Source organism: Neolamprologus multifasciatus, chromosome 14 (assembly GCF_963576455.1).
Source record: "Neolamprologus multifasciatus chromosome 14, fNeoMul1.2, whole genome shotgun sequence".
NCBI lineage: Eukaryota > Metazoa > Chordata > Actinopteri > Cichliformes > Cichlidae > Neolamprologus > Neolamprologus multifasciatus.
This window is the reverse complement of record NC_140452.1, coordinates 8,070,719-8,095,302: the sequence shown is the minus strand read 5'-3', so window position 1 is coordinate 8,095,302 and position 24,584 is coordinate 8,070,719. Positions and strand designations below refer to the sequence as shown.

Genomic DNA, 24,584 nt, shown 5'->3' with positions numbered 1-24,584 from the left:
AATCTGCAGTGTTTAACCCTTAATCCTACAAGAAACCATATTCAGCAGAGACTCAAATTGGCCTCCCAGTTGAGATCAGGATATCCCACAAATAGTGATGTAGCATCCCAATCCTACTACAGCACAGGTGGGCAATTCATTTTCCCCAAAGGCACACCAGTGAGTTCACAGAGATTCAAATTTATACTGAGCAGAACTGAGTTTAGTTTATCCATGTGGTCCTCCACACCAGTCCTAGTGCATGCAGCCCCTTCTCCCAACCCTGCAAGGTGTGATCAACATAAAAATTAAATGTCAAAAGCTACAAATTCTTTTAATATCTTCCAATTAGACTTAAGGGTTGAAAGAGTCAAACTGGAGAGTAAATTTGTTTCTATTAGTATGTTACTATGATTTAAGTATAGACTGTATATAAAAGATTGATTGATTGATTTTTTTGGAGCCAGATGTGAGCATATTGGATGAAAGGCCAGTGATACAACCATAAAGCGCTAACATGTGTTTTTGCTAATTAGAGCCAATTAAAATACCTGAATTTCACTCACTAAAGCCGAAAAACGTCTTGGAACAGACTGCGCCCACACAAGATTCAGCACGTAATTTAGTGACAGCCTGTTGTGTGAAAACGTGCTATAATCCAGTGCTATCAGGTAAACAGCTTCAACTATTAACTAACGAAACATAAACAAGAGTTTGTGGAAGCTGCTCTTTATTTGAAAAAGAAAAGAAAAGACTTCAGTCATTGTCTGCTACACGTTCTAATTACATAAAGAAAACATCTGCGGAGACAAACGCAGAGAATATCCTGAATCAAACTTAGGTAGAGTCAAATTTGATTGAATTGCTTTCATATTTCATACATCTTTCAACGTTTGCGTTCAAAGAACAGTCAGGTTTTATATACACAGAGCACCGATCAACAGTGCGTCTCCTCTGCCACCCTGCCCTCGGGATCTTTTATACAATTAATTTACAACTAATCTGCGACTCTTTTCCCCTCCACTGGACGCGCCATCCGCCCTCCCACCCCCGCCCCCTCTCACTGAGGAACTGCAGTGTGGAAAGATGTGTGCAACATGAAGACAACTCGTTCACATTCAGAGTAAAGGCAGCCTTGATTACAGTCAGTGAGTCAATGGCATGCCAAGCTTAAAGCAAATGGAGCCCACCACCCAGTGCGACGCCTCAGATTCGTGGATGAAGTGTGTTATTTTTTTGTTTTTTTGTTTGTTTTTTTCCAACTAGTCAGAAAAACTGATCCATTGCAAAGTAAAACCCTAGGCACAGAATCAACTATATACTGTTAACTGACTTGTACTCTAACCCCTGCACTTTAATTACAACGGGGACTGTGAAGTCCTTCACCTAGTAGAAAATTTTCTTAACACAAAAAGAATATTTAGTGCTCTATCATTCCGCTTAATAGGTGTCATTTATATAATAGCTATTTTTTTTTTAACTCTATCTCTTAATGATAGTCTGAGATCCTTGTTTAATGCTGAAGCACTCCCACGTGTTCTGTAGTTTTTACATTATTATTTTTTCCCCCAATCTTAAACCAATAATCATAAATAAATACAAACAACACACAAGGAATGTCTACTGTAAACACGGTAAAAAAGACAAAAACTAAACAGGTGTAAACGTCATTAGCATCACTACTTAGTGACAGTTAAATAACCGTAGGGAATAGATGACTGATGACTGGATCAAGAAAGGGAAGGACTGCTCTACTTTCCCTTCCACTCCCTCCCCTCTGAACATCAACCCTTTACATCCAACCACAGCATGTCCAAATACATCAACATTTAAGTTTCTCAGCACCCAAAACTATCTTTACAGATTACACTGTAAAACGGATAAGGAGTCCTCTTAAGGGGTGGGTGGGTTAGACAGCAGCATCACTCGACGTCTCGGACAAGTTATAGAATAATGGATGTGAGCTATCGCCAAACGTCATCTGGACATTGTTAGCATGGTTTCTGACAGTCGCTGCACCGTTGTGTGAATGTTTCTCTGAAGACTGCAACGAGGACAAAGTTTTGCTGCTTGGGTGCTTTCATCTTCCAAGAGTCACTTCCTTCAAATTACATGAACTGCATCTGCAAGAAAAGGTCATGCACAATGTTAGAAACTTACTAAAATGCCTGCAGACATAATCCAGTCCAGCAACTGTTAACAGTCAGAACCTGACACTGATATATCCTGGCAGTGATAACAAGTAAGAGAGGAGCATTCTCTCTTAGGTCCAGTCGCATAGGCCCTTAAGACCAGTTGATGACTAGTTGCTTGGGAAAACCCGTGTATTCCCTGACTGGCTGGCAAGTGGTTGCTGAAGTTTCCAAGGTGAAATCTGTTGAAAAGAGCTGCTCCAAAAAACCCCTCCTTGCTTCGATCACTGACAGATTGCCATGGTCATCTGTAGTTTGGATGGTAGATCCTGAGCTGTCAACTGCTCACCCAGTGGAAGTCAAACTGGGAAACGTGACAAACTGGAAACAGACCATTCACAACTTTTGCCTTACTGTTGAATCCAAGAGTAGCATCTTTCATCCAAACTGCAAGTAACCAAAGCAACCAAAAGGAGATTTGCAACCAGTTTCATCTTGCAACTATCAGCAACCACTTGCCAAATGGTTGGGGGATGAATATTTCTTTATCCAGGTTGTTACTGATTAGTCTCTAGGCCTATGTGACTGGGACATTAAATTAACCCAAAATCTTCATATCTAGGAGTCTTAACACTGTTAACCATGAACCAGCCTGTTCATGAGCACATTCGCCAACGACAGCACCATGAATACAAAGAGCATTCAAATTTATGCTGAAGCGTTTCTTAAGGGCAGGACTTGTTGTTTTTAGACTTCCAGAGTACAAAAACAAACAAAAAAGGTATAGAAATTGTTAGCAGTGTTGAACTTCTCCTAATTTCAGCTACAGTAGTTAACAGAATTAGGTCCACTATTAATTAATGTGGTTACACTAAAATAATAAAATGATGGAAATTAGTCTGACAACTGAAATTCAGATTAGTGGCTAAATCCCACATAGTTGTTAATTTCTATTACGCTATCTGCTAATGCCATCATTTCAAACAATGTTTGTTTCTCACATAAAATACAAATAACACTACATTTGGATCATGATGATTAATTTAATTTCTCTAATACATGGATATAACATCAGCTTCATTAGCAACTACTGCTTACGTAGGTTTCTGACAGCATCATTAGTATAGATATGTTAGGTCAGAGCTTAGCAAACATGCTGTTAGTTCACCAATGTCTACACAGTTCAGAGAAAACAGGTTTGAGCAACATGTGGTGATAGTGGATGAACTAGGGGTTAGAATGAGTATGGCTAAATCTGTCAATAAGGCAAGCAATCTGAGCAACACCATGTTAACATTAGTAAAAAGCAATACATCTAATCAGACGGATTTATACTGAATACAAATTAAACAAATGGACAACTGGACATGCAAAGCATGCAGGTGCATCCACAAGCAAAGAGCATGATGTACCTAAAGAGATGCTCTACAAGAAATCCTTGAGAGAGAGGTGTGCAAACGGGTCCTGTCCAGGGGCTCGGAGAGGACTCTGGCTGGAAGGACTAGAGGCTGCAGAGGGCTATTTCAGGGAGAAATACAGGAGGTAGGAGGACCAGAGGAGAAGTCAGAGTCAGTACAGAGACTGAAGGAGGGATGAGATTAGTCTGGAGAAGCTGTGATGTATGAGAGAAGGGTTAATAAAAAAAAAAAGAAGAAAAAAGACTTTTTTTTTTGGAACAGGGAGTCAAAACAAGGGAGATGATTCACAGTTTTTGTCCCATTCAGCTCTACAGAGTGAAGGGTTCATTTGTTAAACTGTCATCATCCTCAGCAATATCACACTGACAACAAAACTTACACAGTGACTAATCATGGTGCACATCACAGCACAATGGATACACCAGTTTACTCAACCTGGTAACTGTGCAAACTTTACTGTGCATCAACCCGGAGCAAACTAACGTGCACCCACCTGAGCACTAGACACAGAGCTAAAGGGGTTGGGTGGCCTCATGACCGGCTGGGAGTACATCATGGTGGGCGGATTCATCATCCCCATAGAGCCCATTTGTGGAGGCTGCAGCAAGTTAAACATCAATTTCAGAGGGGTCAGTAGTGAGCACAAACAACACAATCACATCATCCTGAATCTCTCAGATCTATCTGCTGATGAAAACTGAATATTAATATTTATAGACTGAATTAAATACTGAGAATTCACCTCTCACTTTACTTATCAGCCTTGAGACTATTTACATCAGCAAACAATGAGTCACTTGACCCACTTTAAGTGCATTTAATTAATTCTCCAAGTGATAAAGAGCACAGGAAATATTTATCTAACAAGCTGATTTGACAACTTCCTGAATGGATATCCAGCTTATTTTTCTTTCACACTTCAAACCAAATGAGGAGTTTTACAGAAGCTTCACACGTGCTTACCATGCCATATCCCATCATGCCTGTGGGTGTGGTGGCAGGGAAGGCCATGATCGACGGAGGCTGAGGAGACACAAACAGGTCAGGTAAGACAAGACGAGGCAACAACATTAAATGTGACAGCCACGGTGACAGGGGTACAAAGGTCGCGACTCAACAGCTGGTCTAGCTCCTTTTTAATTACCTCTCCTTGTCAGTGCACGCTGATTCTTTACTTTTCATATTGCAAAATATGGAGCGCAACAAATGGAAACCTTTGAGGCTTTGACAAAATTAAACGATGGTTACTTTATGAGCAGATTAAAAACCTCTACTCCCACGACAATAACGTGCAGCAACTCTTTGTTTTCCAGCACTAATGTCTGCCATCTAAAGCCCTTCAGGGCTTGTTAAGCTCTACTGAGCGTGCGAAACGTCCATTAAAAGAATCCTGAACAACATAGCTTTACACTGCTGTAATTTTGACTCACCTCAACAATGGGTTTGAAATAAAGCAATCAACATTTGATTGAAGTGCAGACTTTCAGCTTTAATTCAAGGAGCTTAACACAAGTATTGTATTAATGTGGCTGTGGTAAAGACCTGACGATTCATCTCAAGGGAGGAAACTCAGCATTTTGCTTGAATAAAAATCAAAGTATTTCAAATAATGCCCATATCTTTATGTTAATTTGTCCAATTACTCTGAACCTATTAAAAATGGACATAATTCGTTAAAACCGTGATTAAAAGCTGAGGACTTGCACTTCAATCACAGCCTCATCACTTTACTTCAAACCCATTAAGCTGTTGTGCAGAACCAAATTACCAAAACTGTGCCTTTGTCCAAATATATGTGTGTATCTGACCATAGACGGTTATAGACGGTTATAGACGGTTTGTTTAAAGCACCAGTACCTGTTCCAAGGTTCTGTTTATAGCTATGGGTGTAATTAGTAACAGATTTTGAGTTTATGTAAGAGAACCCAGATGTTCTGGTTTCATGTCAGCTCTCTATTTGACAGCAGAATAAGAGCAAAAAAATCTGCAGTGAAAAGTTTGTTTGTGTCACCATGGAGACAGGGTTCCAGGTCGTAGTTGGCGCCGCCTTGGGCTGCCAGTTGGTGCCGCCGGTCATCCTCTTCTCCCCTGGCTGGCTCCAGTGGATGTCACTGCGGATTAACACAGCCAATGTTAGCACCAGCCCTTAAGTGGCCCGAGAGCACAGAGCCGCTGAAGCGCACGTGCGCATACACATACACACAGAGCGACGAAGCATCACTTACTTCTTCATCGTGCCATTTCCAATGCCGAGGTCTGAAAAAGGAAATACAACGAGCAGCTGTTAGCCTGCAAATGTTTCCCCCCCTTTAATGAACACGTGCTTTAATTAGAGCAGCTAAAAGCAAAGCATCGCACTCACTGCCCACAAGGTTGGCCAGGGAGGAGTCAAGGTCATCTGACACCAACTTCTCTGGCTGCTGATTGGACGGCTGGTTAGAGCCGGCAAGAGTCGGTTTCAGGATACCCCCAGTAATATCTGACAAGACAGAACAGAGGACTGGCTCAGAAAAGAAAAGATACTCGTCACAATGTAATAATGACAAAGACTGTCAGTAACAAACACTTCGAACTGGGGCTTATTTTCTTATTATAAATTCAATTTTTCATGAATTTTAATTCTTCTGTGCCAGCTGACACAGTATTACCTTTTTCGTTAATTAGTAAACATAAAATTACTACAAAGGCGACTAACGTACCTCCAGTGTTATAAAAAAAAAAAAAAGACACTTTAATTCATTTGGATTTTTGTTTTCAGCCCTTTAGCTCAGTTTTTGGCTTCTACCTATTCCTGAAAAAAAAAAAAAAGATATGTCCACAGCTGCCAACATCTGAAATCATTAAAGTTCCTGCAACACTTGTGTTATACCAGAACTAACAAGTATTCAGCAGCTGTGATCAGGGTCCCTTTATCCTCTTTTCCATGCACACCTTGGCGTCAGCTGCCAGCGGTATGGCACCAGCTAGTAGCTAATTAATATGATGTTTCTCTGCAGTTTGGTGTTGCCAGATAGCTTCGAGTGACATTTAGAGATTTTAAAAAAGAAAGAAAAGAAAACAGTTGCTTGTTTGGTCCAAAAACAGCGCTATGAGGGCAGAAAAGGGCGAAACAAAACAGCTTACAATGCCGATTACGAGTTCTGCAGTTTTCTCCCCCAAGCAAAACATTATGTTAGCAGCATCTGCTTTAAAGAAATTAAAGTAACCACTAACAACGTGTGAAATAGTGGGTTTTTTCGTCTTCTTCTTCTTCAAAAAAAAACCACCAATAAGTGCTAGAGGTGTGTGCCTGTTTTGGACTGATTATATAAATGAAAAGAATATAATGGTCTGTAGGTCATGTGATTTATTCCTTCTTATAAAACAAAGGTGATGTTTTTGTTTAGAGGGCATTGATAATCACTTTCTGTAATCCTTTCAGGGTTTTCTGGAAACTGTTTTCATTCTCTGTTCAAACAGATGATTTGAAGAGATTGAATTTGTTATTTCATCATTGAAATTCTGCACGTTCAGTAAGTTATCAGTGTTTAAAACACTTCTTAAAAACAATTATACCCACCAAGGGTCTATAATCTGTCAGTTTCTTCACTATATGCAGTTTTTTGGCCGCTTGCAGACACACAGACAGTGTGGGGTAAAAATAACCCAGAAGAAAAACAACAGTATGTTCCTGCATTGGCGACTTGCAAGATGGGGCTGAGAGCTGCAGGTGTTTCAGCTGCATCTGACGTCAGGACCAGACACAGCTATCTAAAGCAAATAACATGACTTAGTGCAGTTCTAAATAGCAAGATTTCGCTGTTTTTCTTCAAGCAACTACAGCTAAAATAAATGGTAGAAAAAACAAAACATTAATGTGGTCCACTTTCAGATATTTCCTCCCCCTTTTCCTGAGGAAAAAAAACAACTTTCTTCAGCTAAGTGAAGGACGGCTTTTGATCCATCATCTGCAAACTATAATTAAGCACTGTCTGCCTTACTAAGAGACAAAAAGCTATGGCACTGGTATTGTCAGTTCACTTGAATATGAAATCCTTACCATCAGAATTGAGGCTACTGCTGCCTGTGGCTTTGGCTCCAAAAACTGACTCAAAGTCCACTTGCAGTCCCCCCGCTGATGGCTGTGGAGGGGCCTGTGGTGTTGAGTATCCTTCAGAGAGATGAAAGAGAAGAGCGCTGCAGTTACACAGTTACAAGATGAGAAATACTCTAAAAACTGACCACGGCCTGGACCCAAGGTTTCTGCACCAGCACTTCTAACTACAGAAATTCTAGACATTTGAACAGAGAGCAGAATAACACAGCTTCCTCTACAGGATGGGAAAAAGCATTGATCTACTGATGAATGAGGCAGAGAGATGCCTTCAGTACTCTACCTCTGAATAGACCTGCTACAGAAGAGGGCTCAGTGGGGAAGGGAGCCTGATGTGGGAGGTGCTGGGCAATGGACACTGGACCACAGAAGGAGTCTGACACGCCACAGGAAGCAAGAAGAACACAAAGAAAAGAAAGATAGGAAGAAAGAAAGTATTTCAAGGCCAGGCCAGAGAGACATGGAGGAACTGACAGCAATATTACATAAAGAAAGACGAGAGCTAACATGTACAAAAGTTATTAAACTCTTAAGCAAAATTTGAGGTGGATATGTACTGCAGCAACCCAAAGGCAAGCATTAAAGGAATAGTTTGACATTTTGGAGATTAATACAAATTGATCAGACTAGCATATGTTACAGCTTAACATGAAAACTGAAAATAGGTGGACACCTAAAGAAAATGGCTGGTGGTAGATCGGATCAGCTGGAGGAACATTATATTTTGATTGGTAGATGTTCCTGTCAAGCAAGTGATGCAGCTGTGAGGATTCACAAAAGGTCACATGGCAGCTAGCTTGGTCAGACTTTGCTAAATTGCTTGCTTAATGTCAAACTGTTTTGCTGCTGATGAGAAGCATGAACCAGTGAATTATTTTTTTTTTTTACACTGATTGAAAAGACCAATAGTTTCTGCATGTTTTGAAAACCCACATAAAAGAAATGGCTTTTAAATATTTAAGGAAAAAGTCTCAAAGCTCAAAATAACATTATACAAGGCTTTTGACTAAATCCTAGTCCTTTAACCAGGCAAAGAGTATCAACAACACTGTGATACTGTAAAGAAGTGCCAGAGTTTTGGTTGGCTCACGCTGCAGTCTGAGGGGATTTACAGTAGTATTATTTCTGAGTGACACACTGACTAAAAGAGTTCAAACTGTCTACATTTTGACATAAACTCAAGTGACTTTGAACGTGACATGGTTGTTAGTGCCACACAGGCTAGTCTGAGCATTTCACAAACTGCTGATCTGTTGCAATTTTCCCCACACTATCTCTAGGGTTTACAGAGCACATCAGGTGCCACTCCTGTCAGCTAAGACACAAATCTACAGTTTGCACAGCTTCACAAAAACTGAACAAGACTGGAAAAATGTTGCCTGGATTTTGAGTCTCGATTTTTGCTGCAACATTCAGTCAGAATTGAGCATAAACATGAAAGGATGGATCCATTCTGCCTTGCATCAACAGTTCAGGCTGGTAGTAGTGATGCAATTGTATAGGGGATTTTTCCTGGCACACTTCGGGCCCCTTAACACCAACTGAGCATCATTTCATCACCTGCTGCTGACTACATCCACCCCTTTACAATCACAGTGTACCTGACTTCTGATTGCCACTTCCACTAGCATAATGGGTTATAGCTCAAATAATCTCAAACTTGTTTCTTGAATAGTTAAGTTAGTTAATGAGTTAAGTGTATTCAAATGACCTCCATAGTCACCAGACCAACCCAACACAATATACTTAAGATGTGGTGGAACAAGAGAGCTGCATCATGGATGTGCTTCAATAAATTTGCAGCAACAGTGTGATGCTACCAGGTCAAAATGGCCCCAAATCACTAAGGAACAGCTGTCACAGTCACTGATCCAACCCAGCACCCTAACCTAACCTAACCCTAATTTAACAAATATTAACATTTGTTAAAATATTTTCCCAAAATGTCAGACCTTTCCTTTAACACAAGTTTCTGCCTATATTTCTACCATGAATGACAAAATAATGGCTCTTTGGGGGAGGGAGGGGGATTTGCATAGGATCCTATGTTTGCCAAGAAACATAGGCTGTGATGGGGAGCCATCATAGTACCTGAGATGGAGTGCTCTATCCGCACTGTGCGTTTGTAATTGGTTGAAACGGATGAGTTTGTGTCAATAAAGGGATTGTAACGATCTGGAGAATCAAAAATAGTGTTGGTAAAAGAAGAACATATTTCCACTTAAAGCTCTAAGGCATCTTTGCACTACAATGCAACACCAAACTGTTCATTAAAAGAGCCCAAACTACCTCCATAGCAGGACATGGAGGATCCTGTTTGGTACATGAGAGGCACAAAGAGGCTAAGAAGCTAACCTAATTTGAGCTTGAGCTTAGAACAGGAAGACAGGAAGAGAGAACTGAGATGTGTATAAGCAGACAGGTAATCAACATTCAAACTAAACCAGCAGAGGGAAACATGCAGGCTAATCATGCTTATAAGAAGCTACACAGAAATGAACACGCACGACAAGACTTCTGAGAAACAAAATGATTTGTTACCACCAAACACTTCATGACCAGATGTCCTAGAGGAAAAGCTAACACCGTCTGAAGACACGACAGGTAAGTGAGTGGCATCGACAACGAGTTTTGAGAGGAAAGGGTTAAGGTTTGGCATGGAATCATCTCCAGCTTCAGTAGACGTGAAAGGATCTATGCGGGCAGAGGAAAGAGACAGAGAGACAGAAAAGCAAAAGACAGAAGAAAGTGAAGAGCAGAGGAAGATGTGGGATTCAGAGTCAGACAACAACAAGAGGAAAGCATGCAGAACAAATAAAGTCCAGAAGCAGATGTTGGTTGGAACGTGATGGGAGAGGCGACGGTTTACCTGCCCATGCTGTCGCTGCTGGAAGCCCTGTGGTGCCTGATTGCATGGAGGGCTGGAAAGTAGGCTGCAGGTCAAAAAGGTCGCTCTCCATCTTCACTGCGCTGTGGACAGAAGAAAAAAGCCTGGTAAACAAATCCATAATACAGCCCCGGAAACTGCTTGATTATAGTGTTCATCCTGGTCTCTTCTGACAGATAACCATTTGGAGTTAATGACCGAAAAGGCTGCTCTAGTGAGGAAGGGTTACCCTTTTTTGTTTCTAAATCAAATATTATGCTTTCATAGCTCTTGTCATATTTAAATGTACACATTGAGCAAAATCACTTTAATAAAACTTTTACTTTGTCATGTGGCTCCGTGATCCGGAAATACATCATCTTATACCACCATTAGTATATTATCTTAATATAGAAGCATGTGTTTTCCAACCAGAAGTTTCTCCCTTAAGCTTTTCAGTGTAAATACACTCACTTGCTACTTTATTGGGTACACCTGCTCAGTTGCTCATTAACGCAAGTATATAATCAGTCAATTTCATGGCAGCAATTCAATTCATTGAGGCACGTAGACAAGGTCAAAACAACCTGCTGAAGTTCAAATCGAGCACTACAATATTTCAATGAGCGGCAGTTCCTGAGGCAAAAATGCCTCGTTGATGTTAGAGGTCAGAGGAAGAAGGCAGCAGTAACCTGAATAACCACTCACTACAACTACAGTATGCAGAAGAGCCTCTCTGTGCACAGATGGGCTACAGGTAGTAGAAGACCACACCAAGTGCAATTAACGCTGTTCTTAAGGTAAGAACAGGAAACCGAGGCTAAAATTTGTATGTTTCAGAAGACTGAAAAACATTTGTTGTTCAGGAACGTCTTGATTTCTGTCGTGACATTCAGATGGTGAGGTCAGAATTAAGTGTAAACATGAAAGCATGCATTCATCCTGCCTTGGTTAAGTCAGGTGGTGGAGGTGTAATGGTGTGGGGACATTTTTTGGCACACTTTGTGCCTATTTGCACTAACGGAGTATCACTTAAATGCCACCGCCTACCTGAATATTATTGTTGACCATGTCTGTCCCTTTATGACAACGGCGTACTCATTTTCTAATGGCTGCTTCCAGCGCCAATGTGATAATAAACTGACTACACCTCTGGGTTACAGACTGCAGCTGTAGAAGAGGAAGCATTAAGAAGGGTGAAACGTACCCGTTATCCTTTCCCTGGGCACACGGTGAGATCATGTGATTTTTTGAATGATCACCAGTCTCAAACCCAAAATCAAGAAAACCAACAAAATACTTTTCAGCTGATTAATAAACTGCTTCAGCTATCTCACATGTACATCCTCTCATGTCATTACTACCATGAGCATCTCATCATGGCTGTTTGATACCTTCTTCTGCAACGACAATGCTACAAAGGTTCCCTACATGTTCTAATTCAGTGGTTCCCAAACTTTTTTTGCTGGGCCCCCCTTGTTTTACAAGAAAAATGTTTGCGCCCCCCCCCTCGCGCGCACACGCACGAACACATCCTCCAACCACACACACCCATATTTTGCTCCATTGCGGTTTATTTCACACCTCAAACATTTAGTAAACAATTAAGCAAATACAAGTAATCTGCAATAAATTACAGGTAGTAAGAAAATAAACTACTAAGTCTTTTACGCTACGTCCACACCTACACGGGTATTTGTGAAAACGCAGCTGTTTCGTCCACACGTAAACGGCGTTTCGAATCACTGAGAACAGAGATTTTTTAAAACTCCTTTTTTGCGTTTACGTGTGGACGAGGAATACAGAGTTCGTCACGCAATGTCAAAGGTATGTGCCTTTTTTCACCTCACGCTGTGTGCACGTTATTGTTTACATGAGATGAATTGCAGAATGGCAGATAGAGACGAAATACTGTTAATCTGACTGTCTGCCTGTTTTACACGCTTACATACCCACGCAGTTACTGTCCCTCCATTTAGAAAGGCAGAGGCGTCACGGTGTAATTATTTTACATGTAGTTGTTTTTTTTTTCCTGTGTAATAATATTCATCATTGCTATCAATACATTTTTCAAAAAATCCCTCTGCAAAATGGGTTCAAAAACATAAACAACTGTTGGATGCTGTTTGTCCGTGATTTGAACCGGGGGAACAAATTGTGGCAGGATGAGCCTGATGTTATTTGTATCCCGCTGTAACTTTACTGTATAAAGAGCTAACATCTCCAACATGTCAGGAGTAGTTAGTCATTACAACAAGTGTTTGTGAACTACAAATCAAGAATGTGGGATACTGTTTGTCCGTGATTTAAACAGCCCAGCGCTGCTCCCAACGAAGGGAAAACCAATCCTGCAGGGAGACCTACCTCGGCACTTGTGCAGGTGAAACCAAAGGGAAGATATGCTTCACCATAGAATGAAGTTGGTTTGGAAACATATTCAGCTATGCTTCATCTCCTGCTTTGCGTTCGTGTGGGCGCCCGTGCTAGCAGTGTCCAAGCGTTGTTTTTTTTGTTTTTTTCCCTTTTCATGCCGCGCCCCCCCCTGCAATGGCTCTGCGCCCCCCCTAGGGGGCGGGCCCCACACTTTGGGAACGTCTGTCCTAATTACTCACAATTTTATATGTTATAAATTAGTTACTGAAGCGTTTTCTTTTCAAGTACAAAATATAGATCTAAGCAGTACCCATTGGAGCAGCTGGGTGTAGAGAAGAGATCAATGGCTGGTGCTGTGCTGATAGTGCCCCCAGTGGTGGAGATTGGTGATGTATCAGTCGTGGCAAATGAAGGCCTCTTGGAGAGCTCTTTAAGCCTTTGTTCCTGATGAGTAATGAAGTCCAGTCAAAAAAAAGCCAACGCTGGGGAGATTTAATGCATGCCACGTGAAATAATGTTTCATTTTTCGTTTCAAAAATGCATTAACCTTGAGAGCTTTGAGTCGAGCCTGTTCCTCCTCGAGAGCCGCCTGCTTCTCTCGCTCATCGACTTTAGTGAAAGACATCCCTGTGCTGGCCAGTGATGACACAGCATTGGACAGAGTGCTGGCCCTGCAGGGAAACAAATTCACACCAGATGCAGTGCAGCACAGATAAGTCAGTATGACTGATCTAATATAAATGTTGAGGTAGTTGCTGTGATCCAAGGCAAATACAAGAGGATTTATATACCTGCTGGCTGCAGTGGAATCTTTGACCTTTTTGCCCTCTAAAGAGGCCAAGTGTTGCTCTAGAGCTTCGAGAAGGCTACTAGGAGCCTGTCGTGACAGAGAACAGAGTCAGTGACTTCCTGAGACAGAAAATGTAGTCTACATAGACATGAAGACCATAAAAGACAGTGGTGAGCAACCAAGATGGAGTACAAAACACCACACCATGAAAACTCAGGTGTAGACAGCCAATTTATGTCTTTGATCTGCACGTTTTTGGTAGCTTTGGGCTATTAGTTACCCACCACTGATCGATAACTACATTCCAGCCAAAGAGCTACTTTGGATGAGAGTAACATCTGTGTGGGATGACGTACAGCACCACAACACTTTCAGCAACCCGGCCGTTGTTGAAGTGGCGGTGTCTAAGCACAACGGGGCAGCCATTTTACAGGAGATGAGCTATGCTTGCTTATACCTCAATAACACGACCAAAAGTGAACAGAATTTTACCACGGCGAGTGTTTTTTCCTTCAACTGTTTTTCACCACGATGTAGGAGACAGAGTCAGAGCAGAGGCATGCAAAAAGACAACACTGAGGCAAGTCACGGACATAGAAGAAGAGTGGAATGATAGTACTTACACAAACTGTGAACTAAAGTGGAAAGATAAGGGGAAAATACAGAATATAAAGGTGGTGACAGTGAGAGGAAAGGCTTCTTAGCTGCAGTTTTTCGGGGGTAAATTATTTATGTAAAACTGGCCCCCCAGAGACGAGCACAACAGTGTGCACAGTTTACTGTAAATTATGAAACATCTGCCACTATGCAGGCTTCAACTATAGTGTGAGGACTCCACACCTTTATTTACTGTCAGAAGAATTAGAAGAAGGTACTGGGGGCAAGAAGAAAAGAAGGAGATTCAGAAGAGGAAGAAAGAGGATAGGGAACTGGAAAAGAGGACCGCCTCCTCTGGCAGACATGCGCCCAAGAAGGAAATCATGCAAAGTGACTAATTGTAAATAAAATGTGAGCCGAGTATAGTATATTCTAGTCTAACAAGGACAATGCTGAATCAAAAAAAAAAAAAAAAAAAGCAGTTAGAGCTGGCAGTAACAGAAAGAAAAGAAAAGTCTTCCTAATAAGAGTGGAAACCTCAGGTTTTCTGACGCTTACCTGTGAAAGGTCTGGAATGTCTCCTCGATCGATTCCCACCTGCTGTTAGAAAGAAAGAGCGAGTTGCGTTTGCTTCCCTGCACTCACGACAGCAGGAGCATTTGTGGAGATAAATGTAGTCTAATTTACCTCTGCTACTTTCAGGAATTCTGATATCCGGGTCATTCGAGTGAGGAACTTCTTGTAGATGTCCAGACCTTCTTTGCACTGAGTCTTCTTCATGTCAAAGTATTTCTCTGTTTGGTTATATATTAAAAAAAAGATTGTATTTACTTGTAATGGCCAACAACAGCACAGGATTTACAAAGAGAAGGTGAGTCCGCAAAGGTCTTACCGAGCAGGTTGATAATGCCTTCATTATAAGCAGCAAAGAGCCGGATGGAGTCTTTGAAGAGCAGCATGAAGGCTGCATTGATGACTCCATTAGTCAGCTCGTTGGCATTGACCTGAGGGAAAGCAATCAGCCGAGACATTTATCTTTAAAGCTTCTGCACAGCGATTTGTTGACACACAAAAAACAAAAAGTCTGCTTCTGAATTAGGGAAATACAGCAGTCTCGGTGCACTCTGCACACTCCAGATGAGCAGCTTCTTACTACATGAGCTGCAGAACCACGAGGCTGGGGGGTGGGGGGCTTCACCTTAAACTCACATTGAAATCGAGAAGGGCGTCCATCTGGTTCTGAATAATGGGGATAGTCTTCAGCAGCTTCTCTGTATTCATGGTCCTCATTACGCCGTCCACTCTGTGTGGACACACGCAGAGTCGGAGCAGACGAGGGCAACGAGGAGAGATGGGGAAGCAAACAATGCAGATATTAAAACAGACTGACTGATGACAGTGCTGAAAATAGTTACTGATAAATCTGTCAGCAGGCTCTAAAATGTCAAAAACAAAACAGGAAAATGTTGCTGTAATTTGTCACAGCTGAAGGGGAGATCAATCTGAAGCCTAGAGATTTTCACTTAAACATATACGGCTTCACAAAATTGTTTTAAAAAATTTAAAATTAAAATCTTTATACTGGAGAAGCCAGAACAAGCAGTACCATTTAGCACAAAGCTCTATTGTCCAGCAAACTGAGTGTCAAGTTCCTCCATTACAACAACAAAAAGTATATACTAAACTTTATTTGGAAAACAAATTACAGACGAATTACAACAATTCTGTTAACTCTGCTGTGGAAGTATAAAAATGCTCAACAATTAATCGTTTGTGGATCAACTGATTAATTTATCATTTGCTGTTTGACTCTATGTAATTTTAAAAAATGGGTTATTACTATTAATTTGATGCAAGTTCTGCTGAGGTGGCTTAACAGTCAAAAATGCAAAAAAGAGCCAATTTAGACAGTTTAGACAACGTATTTAAAGACCTCTCTGAGCCGTGAGTAACTTATCACTATATTTCACTATTTGATGTGAAAGCTGGGTTAAAACAACCCAGCTTTAGTCAAAATGAGCATTATTATTTGCTGCAGATGTAAACATTCTTTCTTTAAAGATATATTTAAAGGGAAAGCAAGTTTACAGCTTTTATTGTAGATTACATCGTCACAGAATAGGAAATCGGTTTCAGTGCTCACCCGCGTTTAACTTTTGTGAAGTCAAAGGCAACCTGTCTGTATGAAACTGCTTTCTCATTCAGGTATCGACTATACCTCCTGATGAATGTAGACATGTCATAGCCTGGAACGCAAGACAGGAGGTGCCAAATAAGCATTTACTACAATTTACGTATTTTGTTGAAACTTCCACGATAAGAACAAAAAACGTTACCTTGTAATCCACTTTTGTCCAAGAAGTTACTGAGGTTGAAAAGTGTATTCCTTGAAGCCAAATACTGGACAAAACGCTGCAGGAGGCGTGACAACAGTTAAAGACAACACCACTAATTGGTGAAACAGACACTCAAATATTCTGCCATTAAAGTGGAACCAGTTGGATCGTAATGGGAATGGGATCAAGTGTCTCACCTCGTTACCGTAGACCATGAGGTGGTGTGTAGTGATGAGGGATTTAAACACAACCACCCAGCTGGTGTTGGTGGTCCTCTCAAACAACGAGTCAGCCAGTTGGGGAATGTTCACGTTCATCTCGTTGGTGCAGTGAATCAAATCTTAAAACGAAAGATTTCATACAGTTAAATTAGAGTTTTTAATAACTGGAGGCTGTCCAGTGTAGTCTACTGCAGACACCTGCCGCTGTCTACTGTGACAAAGTAGAAACTAACAACAGATGCGCAAACTAAAAACTGGTCTCCAGTGTTCATCATCCAGAGCACTTCGCTCCCGCTCTGCAGGCCTACTTGTTGTTCCTAGAGTATTTAAAAGTAGAATGGGAGGGAGAGCCTTCAGTTTTCAGGCCCCTCTTCTGTGGAACCAGCTTCCAGTTTGGATTCAGGAGACAGACACTATCTCTACTTTTAAGATTAGGCTTAAAACCTTCCTTTTTGCTAAAGCATATAGTTAGGGCTGGACCAGGTGACCCTGAATCCTCCCTTAGTTATGCTGCAATAGATGTAGGCTGCCGGGGGATTCCCATGATGCATTGAGTTTTTCCTTTCCAGTCACCTTTCTCACTCACTATGTATTAACAGACCTCTCTGTATTGAATCGTATCTGTTATTAATCTCTGTCTCTCTTCCACAGCATGTCTTTATCCTGTCTTCCTTCTCTCACCCCAACCGGTCGCAGCAGATGGCCGCCCCTCCCTGAGCCTGGTTCTGCCGGAGGTTTCTTCCTGTTAAAAGGGAGTTTTTCCTTCCCACTGTCGCCAAAGTGCTTGCTCATAGGGGGTCATATGATTGTTGGGCTTTTCTCTGTATCTATGAAGCGCCTTGAGGCGACATTTGTTGTGATTTGGCGCTATATAAATAAAATTGAAATTGAATTGAATCTAATTTTCATGTTTTCCAAAGCAGGTCACTGTGCTCACGGTAGTTCAACTTGTTCACCTGTTAACCCCAAAGTTGGCAAATAATCCCAAAAACTGCGACACAGGCTAATTCACATTACTACGTTTTGTGCTGGCGATCAGTCGTGACAAAACTGATGGTTTTGGTGAAGGAAGACTGTTCAAAAAGAGATTAACAATGCTGTAAAGACCAACTATGTTACTGATGTTTTCTAATCTAACACAACACCATCAGCTTAACAGAAAACACCACTGAAAATACTATAAAATACAATCAGCTAAGACACTGTAATTGATCAACTGTTAAGAAATTGTCCAACATTTGTGGATAACAGAATTATCATTTGCCAAACAAATGTGACCAACAGCTCTAAAATCTGAGTTTTCCCCATCTTGTTTAGTCATTTTACAGTTTAATTTCATATTGTTGGACATAAAATAGTGAATATTTGATCACAAATCTCCAAGTCCAATATGCGCACCTAAAAAACTATACCGTGTTGTTGATCTCTGTATTATTTATGGCAGCTCTGGTGCTGTTTCCTCTAACATCTGTCAATCTTAAGACTTTTTTCTGCTTCACGTAAAGTCTATGCAGTTAATTAAACAATCACACCAGTAACTTACAGATCAGGTAGTAACAAAAGGTTCTTGTAGTCCTGAAGTCCTGCTATTATTCTATCCAAAATCCTCTGGAGCAGTGAGGTAAATTGGCCAAATAAGGGTATTTTAAAAAGGTGGTTTTCCACATAAAATCTGCATGATAATGAGTAAATCATCATACTGTTGTCTGAGTACAATCAGGGATCACTGCAGCAGAAACCTGAAACTAATCTAGCTTATTACTGACAGCAAACCACCCTTCTATCAGACCAGTATAAAGTGCAGGGCATAAGATGTTAACCATACATGTTCTGTCCCACTTCCTCTGATCATATGCTCTCCCCGCACCCATATGCTGGTTGAATGATACTACTCGAAGCATCCCAGTATATCAGTGCTAATGACCCTGCCATTCACAGAAGCGATCAGACTGAAGGGGTAATTGGGCCTCCATTTCTGTCCTATATTTGACTTTTCAAAAGGCGGGGGACTCTAAGTAGGACAGGATAACCTTCCACAGAAGCAGCAGCAGAGAAGTTAGCATGGGTGGCTGAACTGCCCAGAGAAGAAAACGACGACAGAGAGGAGACGAGGCAGGAGGAGGAGGAAGAAGATGGGGGAGGAGGATGCACTGACAGCACTGTCATGTTATAATCAGCCTGCTAAATGTCCACAGTGGCTGACATGAACGATTTCTAAGTGAATCAATTCACAAGACACAAATGTATTCATGTAACTGTCATGACAATGAGTGATGCCACTGAACTGTGCATTAAAAATAAATCCGCATTTAGTCCTCATTATGCAGTTTAAATCCATGTAACGACAATCAATGCAGGATCAGCTAGAACGTGTTAAAAACAGGGCTTTATTTATACGAATATTTATAATAGAGAATAATAATTTGCTGCTAATTTATTTTATCTTGGAAAAAAATAGAGCGAGAGAGACTATGCGAGTACAATGATATAAAAGAGTATTTTTATAACACTGATTTGTGCCTGTGACCCAGAAATCAGTCTTAGTGTGTCATCTTAAACATTCCTTTAGTCCTAAAATGCATCAGAGTGAGGACAGAGCAACTAAGAGAAAGGAGGCTTTCCACAGGAGCTATAAGACAGGATATAAATGATGAATTAGGTACTTATTGTGACAACTTAAAAAAACAACAATGACAAAAATGTAAATGTGTGTAAATTCTTCCACCACATTTTGACTGATCATTGTGAACTTTTTAATACTGATCTGACATGTTTCATAAAATAAAGTTACATTTTGGCCCATTGACTCAGCTTCACTCGTTCCTCACCTCCACTACTCAAACCAAGCAGTCACTGAATAACAAAATTAATTATCAACTACTCTGCAGATCCTCTGCACTCTCTGCTATTGAATTCCCCATCTTTACTTAAATGTGACTTTAAAGTAAAGGTTGAGGTTTAAACTATGAGACAACTTTTTTTTTTTTTTTAAACAATTTCTGGCATTTTGTGGATCAAACTGTTAATGAGTCCATGAGTCTATGTTAATGATGTCTACTTAAAGCTGATTATGATTACCAGTCAGACAGTGTCACATAAGAGGTGGCTATCAGACTTTGGACTTCTATTTATGAAGCACCTGTATAGTTTTAGTAGATTCAAAGTTCAGCTACACTACAAGCTTGATTTTTACTACTGTGCACTTTGAGCTCTTCTTCCATTCCACGTACGCACAAACTGCCGAGTGCATCAGAGTATTGAAAACTGACAAAACTGAACATTTGGTTGTCCTGTTTACTTTTTCCTTTGATAAAAGAAGTGCCAATTTCATTAACAATGATGCAGACTGTAGAAAAACTTCTATTACATCTGCATTAAACTAGATGATATTTGACATTTGAGAACTTCGACTTTCTTCTTACACTTGAAAACCTCCATTAAAAAAAGGTGTCTGCTATATCCAGTTTTAAGGACAACCTAAAAAATAAAACATTTACAGACTACAGCTTCTCAAATGTGTTTTCGGTCTCTACAATAGGCCGCATAAATGATCAGATTCCTATAATGTTCCCTCTGCATGCATCTGGAGCCTGAAACACTTGACTACACAGACAAACACCTTTACTGTCATTAGTCATGTGTTTTAAAACTTTGCGAAATATGTGAATCTGAAAGAATTCTGAGGATTATACAGATTAAAATTTACAGATATTAAGCCAACTGTGGCTTCTTTTACTCGTAACGCACTTTTTAAAAAGCACCACATGTATCGTTCTGGTGTGTCTCCAGTCATTCATAGTACTTTCAACTCTCTAGTGAAAGCATGTAATCCTCCTAAACGTACTCAAAATGCAGAAAATTTGTGTCAAAATGGAGATTAAAAATTGAGAAAACATAAGTAAGCCTGCCAACCCAGCCGACCGACCTTTCTTAAGTGTCAACATACAATAAGAGGGCCTTGTGGCATTATGTACGCACACACATACAGGTTGTCCTGTGTGTGCTGAGACACATCTCAGTCACGCTGGATTTATGGCTTCTGTTGGGATCAGTCCAACAGTGTATGACTCTGCCAACTTTCACTCATGTCACCTCAGGGGAGTCGCCTGAGCAGAACAACAGGTGTGGAACCTGCAGCTTTACCATCAACCCAAAATACTCACCACAGTTTTAGCTTCTTGAGTCCAAAAATCACTGTGCTGGGTTAGCAGCCTTGAACATGGTAGATAAATATACAATCCCCCCTCCCTCCACACACATACATGGCACTGAACTCTTATGAAGACACAGGGCCTTCATAAAACCATGTTCATTGCTTTAATTTTTGTGGATCAAAATGCAGAAAAATAGTACCACTGCATCTTTAAGTACACACAAGCAATGACCCCTCTTATGTACTCATAAGTCAGAGGAGGGTTTAAGCCCCTGTGCCTGCGTCAGGGTACATATGTATTCTTGTCATAGATGTGATCTGTACTGTCCGTGTCCTTTAAGGTACTCCAGGCTCAAACTGTGATTTTTCTTTTTTGCTCCTTCAGTGTCACCTCAGTGTATCAGCAGGTATCAAATTACTCACTCCACTAAAGATGAGAGCATTCCTGGAAATGTTGTGCAAGGGCCCACAGCTTCCTGATATATTTTGTAAGGATTTTCTGTATGAAGCAGCAGTCACATAAGCGAATTACGGCTATAATTTCAAGCTATGAGTAAATATAGGAAGTAGTGGGAGCTAAAAGAGAAAAAAAAAGCTAGGTTTACAGCAACTTATATGTAAAACGAAAAGGCTAAATCAACTGTATGCATAAATAAAGGCTGTCAATCTTAAGATTTCGTAATTACGTTCAAAACTATTTCAAGAAGGCCTGTGGTCAGTGTTTAAACAATATAACTAATCTCCCTGTCATGAGCAAGCGCTAGCATCCTAGCCTATGTAGCCTGTGCTAAAGGCTTTGAGGCCTAATAGCTCAGCTATCGATATAGCTTAGCTTAGTTTCCACTGGGAAAAAATTCAGTGGTGGTTTTACCCCAAAACCCGTGTGGTGTTTAAAGATACTCACAATCCAGATGTTTCTTTTTCGGGCCCATTATTTCGTGCGTGGTGGCCTTGCATACTGTTTTCGACACGGCGGATCCCGTTACACTGTGTTGGGCTGCAGTTATCCTGTCCGTAATGCTCTGCCCCGACATCTTCGCTTCCAGTCAGTGCAACAAAAGGCTGTCAAAATATGAGGCTCGTCTGGGTTTCCCTTCAGATATGAGCTCGTACGAAAACAATAACAACAGCAAAAAATTAATAAACCCTCCACCTCCTCCTACACCGCTACCTCACCGGACCCCCCCGCTTCACCCAGCTTGGTGGAAATGAAAATCAGAACTAAAGCTATGGCAGGCGCAGACCGAGGGAGGGCGGAATAATAAAGACAAGCGAAAAATGACAACAACAATAAAAAAATGTTCAGTAGTTTATGTATTGTTGTGCCGCTCGGCTCCGTCCAGAATCAGTCAGTTTTTAAGGATGCCGTGATTGCAAGGTCCACTCGCTGACTCACTCGACCCGGATCTCAGCCTCGCTCTCATCCCGATGTGGCACACCAGATCCCTGCGTCTCTCCGCTCGCCTGCCCGCCTGCCTGCCTCCGCCGCTCCTCCTTCTCCTCCGCCTCCTCCCGCCGATGTCGCCGCCGCCACCGTCGGCCGGCTTTACAAGCTAGGACTGAAAAAGAGACCACTGAGGAGGGGAAATGGCGGGCCTGCTTTCCTCTTTTCTGTTACGAAGTGGGGAAAAATACTTATACACGACACACTCTGCTGCAGATCCTGAGTCAGATTTGCCTCCTCAGACACGCCACTAGGTCCGCTGCCGTGCAGGTGTGTACAAACTGATCGCAGACCAGCTGAAATAAAGCAGATAGGGTCAGTCAGTGAGGCCTGGATGTCGAGATGAAGCCTGTATTTTGATTGAGGAGAGGAGTGTGCAGTGAGAGTTGGACTTTTGTGTTTTCAGTATGTACACACTTCAAAGCAATTACTAATACTGAGTTTGAAAAATACATGTGATTTTAATTTATTTTAACAATTTTAATGGCCAGTAGGATAAGCAGACCTCCTATTTACATACTTTTCCTGATTTAAACTTAAATGTAGTTTCCTGTTTCGTTTTGGTGTGAAAAGAAGAAGTGGATAGAATTTTATTTTCTCAGAAACTGTTATTATTCCCTGTAAATAATAATGATCAAGTTCCAGTGTGTAAAAATGTGTGATTGCATTAGCAAAAGTGTGGCTTTGGTTTGCTAGAGCAAGCATTTTTCCCAGGAATGGCTGTGAGGCACAAAGAGCCCAAGGCTTCATGGTAGGTTGAACTGATGGTTTATCTTACTCCAGAACACAGTTTTAAACTTGTTATGATAACTTCCTCCAGTCCTTGAGAAATTCCCATTATCACTGCAGAATGACGATAGCCTCATTTATCTGTCTGGTCAACTTGGACTTGTCGCTAAGGCTAGCCATCCTGTCTCCTTATCAGGGGCTTGTTATTTACACACATCCCCAACCTTTACAGTGAAACATATTGAACTAAATAACATCAGTAAATCATAACAGTAAGTAAGGTTGCAACATTATGAAGAAATGAAGAAAAATTCTACACAAATATTCAATCCAACTTTATTTATAGAGCACTTTAAAACAACATGGCTGACCAAAGTGCTTTCCATTAAAAAACAGTGATAAAAATTTTAAAAAAAACATACAAGATATTTAGTAGTTCACATGTAGCATTATTCAGTTCAGTTTTATTTTATTTTCTGTGCCAATTCGTAACAATAACCGCCCCAGGTGCTTTCATATTGAAAGGAAGAGTCCTCCAGAAGAACCAGGCTCAAGGAGGGACCACGCCATCTGCTGCGACTGGTTGATGGAGAGAAAGGAGAGTGGGAGGAGATGAGGACAGAACACAAACTGTGGGGGAGAGTAGATGAAAGTGAATGGCAAGCAGATGTGCTATAACCAACAAGAATGAAAAGAGTAGTAAAAAAGTGCTCAGTGCATGATGGGAGGTCCCTCAGCAGCCTGAACTTAAAGGAGCATAACTAGGGTATTGTTCTAGGCCACCTTATCCAGCCCTAACTATAAACTTTATCAGAAAGAAAAGTCTTAAGCTTAATCTTAAAAATAGAGAGGGTGTCTGTCTCCTAAACCCAAACTAAGAGCTGGTTCCATTTGGACAGGGGCCTGATAGCTGAAGGCTACCATGCTATTTTTGGAAACTTCAGTAAGCCTACACACTGAGAGTGAAGTGTTTTCTTATGGGATAATACAGTCCTACAAGGTCTTTAAGATATGACACGGCCTGATCATTCAGGACTTTTGTGTGTATCTCTCTTTCTACACCCTGTTAGTTCTCTCACTGTAGCATGTTGTAGTTATTGAGGAGTCACAAATGTGTGAACTAGTTTTTCAACATCCCTCTGAGACAGGGCTCTAATTTTGGTAGCAATATACAGATGAAAAAAAAGGCATTTGTGGATATTTATTTGGTTTATGTTGAAGGACAAAAAAGGTCCCTAAAAGTAGCACTGTAGGCCCAGGTAATGTCATCAGTACAACACCTTCACTTTTATCACAAACCCATCTAATAAAGGCAAAAAAAATAAAAAATACATGTCTGCTAATACTAATACTAATAGCACTAGTAATAATATTTGTAGAAATAGTAGATAGATAATATAGATGATACAAAACTAACTAATACTTTTGCCTTTATAAATAAAACTGACATAAA

The 24,584-nt window shown here is 40.8% G+C and overlaps 1 protein-coding gene across 10 annotated transcripts; it reads right to left on the bottom strand.

Moving 5' to 3' along the window:
* Nucleotides 1-692: 692 nt before the first annotated feature.
* On the bottom strand, nucleotides 693-22,701 carry picalmb (phosphatidylinositol binding clathrin assembly protein b). 10 transcript variants are annotated; one of them, XM_085184624.1, is made up of 24 exons: nucleotides 21,863-22,701; nucleotides 16,782-16,924; nucleotides 16,585-16,660; nucleotides 16,392-16,494; nucleotides 15,458-15,551; nucleotides 15,141-15,252; nucleotides 14,936-15,042; nucleotides 14,807-14,848; nucleotides 14,275-14,286; nucleotides 13,653-13,738; nucleotides 13,409-13,532; nucleotides 13,172-13,305; nucleotides 10,492-10,592; nucleotides 10,164-10,316; nucleotides 9,714-9,797; nucleotides 7,906-7,998; nucleotides 7,569-7,679; nucleotides 5,892-6,008; nucleotides 5,755-5,785; nucleotides 5,541-5,640; nucleotides 4,493-4,552; nucleotides 4,023-4,127; nucleotides 3,524-3,629; nucleotides 693-2,102 (listed from the first exon to the last, which is right to left on the bottom strand). In XM_085184624.1, exons 1-23 carry the CDS (start codon nucleotides 21,990-21,992, stop codon nucleotides 3,537-3,539), a joined length of 2,211 nt encoding a protein of 736 aa, XP_085040750.1. In that variant the 5' UTR covers nucleotides 21,993-22,701; the 3' UTR covers nucleotides 693-2,102; nucleotides 3,524-3,536. The 10 variants fall into 10 exon arrangements, with proteins under 10 accessions (XP_085040750.1, XP_085040752.1, XP_085040754.1 ...); XM_085184626.1 differs by lacking the exon at nucleotides 3,524-3,629; XM_085184628.1 differs by lacking the exon at nucleotides 7,906-7,998 and having other exon boundaries at nucleotides 21,863-22,700.
* Nucleotides 22,702-24,584: the final 1,883 nt, after the last annotated feature.

Coding starts and splice junctions, on each gene's coding strand:
- picalmb (XM_085184624.1), bottom strand. CDS start 21,992: ATGTCGGGGCAGAGCATTACGGACAGGATAACTGCAGCCCAACACAGT. Junction 9,798..10,163: donor TGGTCATGAAGTGTTTGGTG/GTAACAAATCAT, acceptor TTGATTCTCCAG/ATCGTTACAATCCCTTTATT. Junction 4,553..5,540: donor CCTGGAACCCTGTCTCCATG/GTGACACAAACA, acceptor GTGTCTCCTCAG/CCTCCGTCGATCATGGCCTT.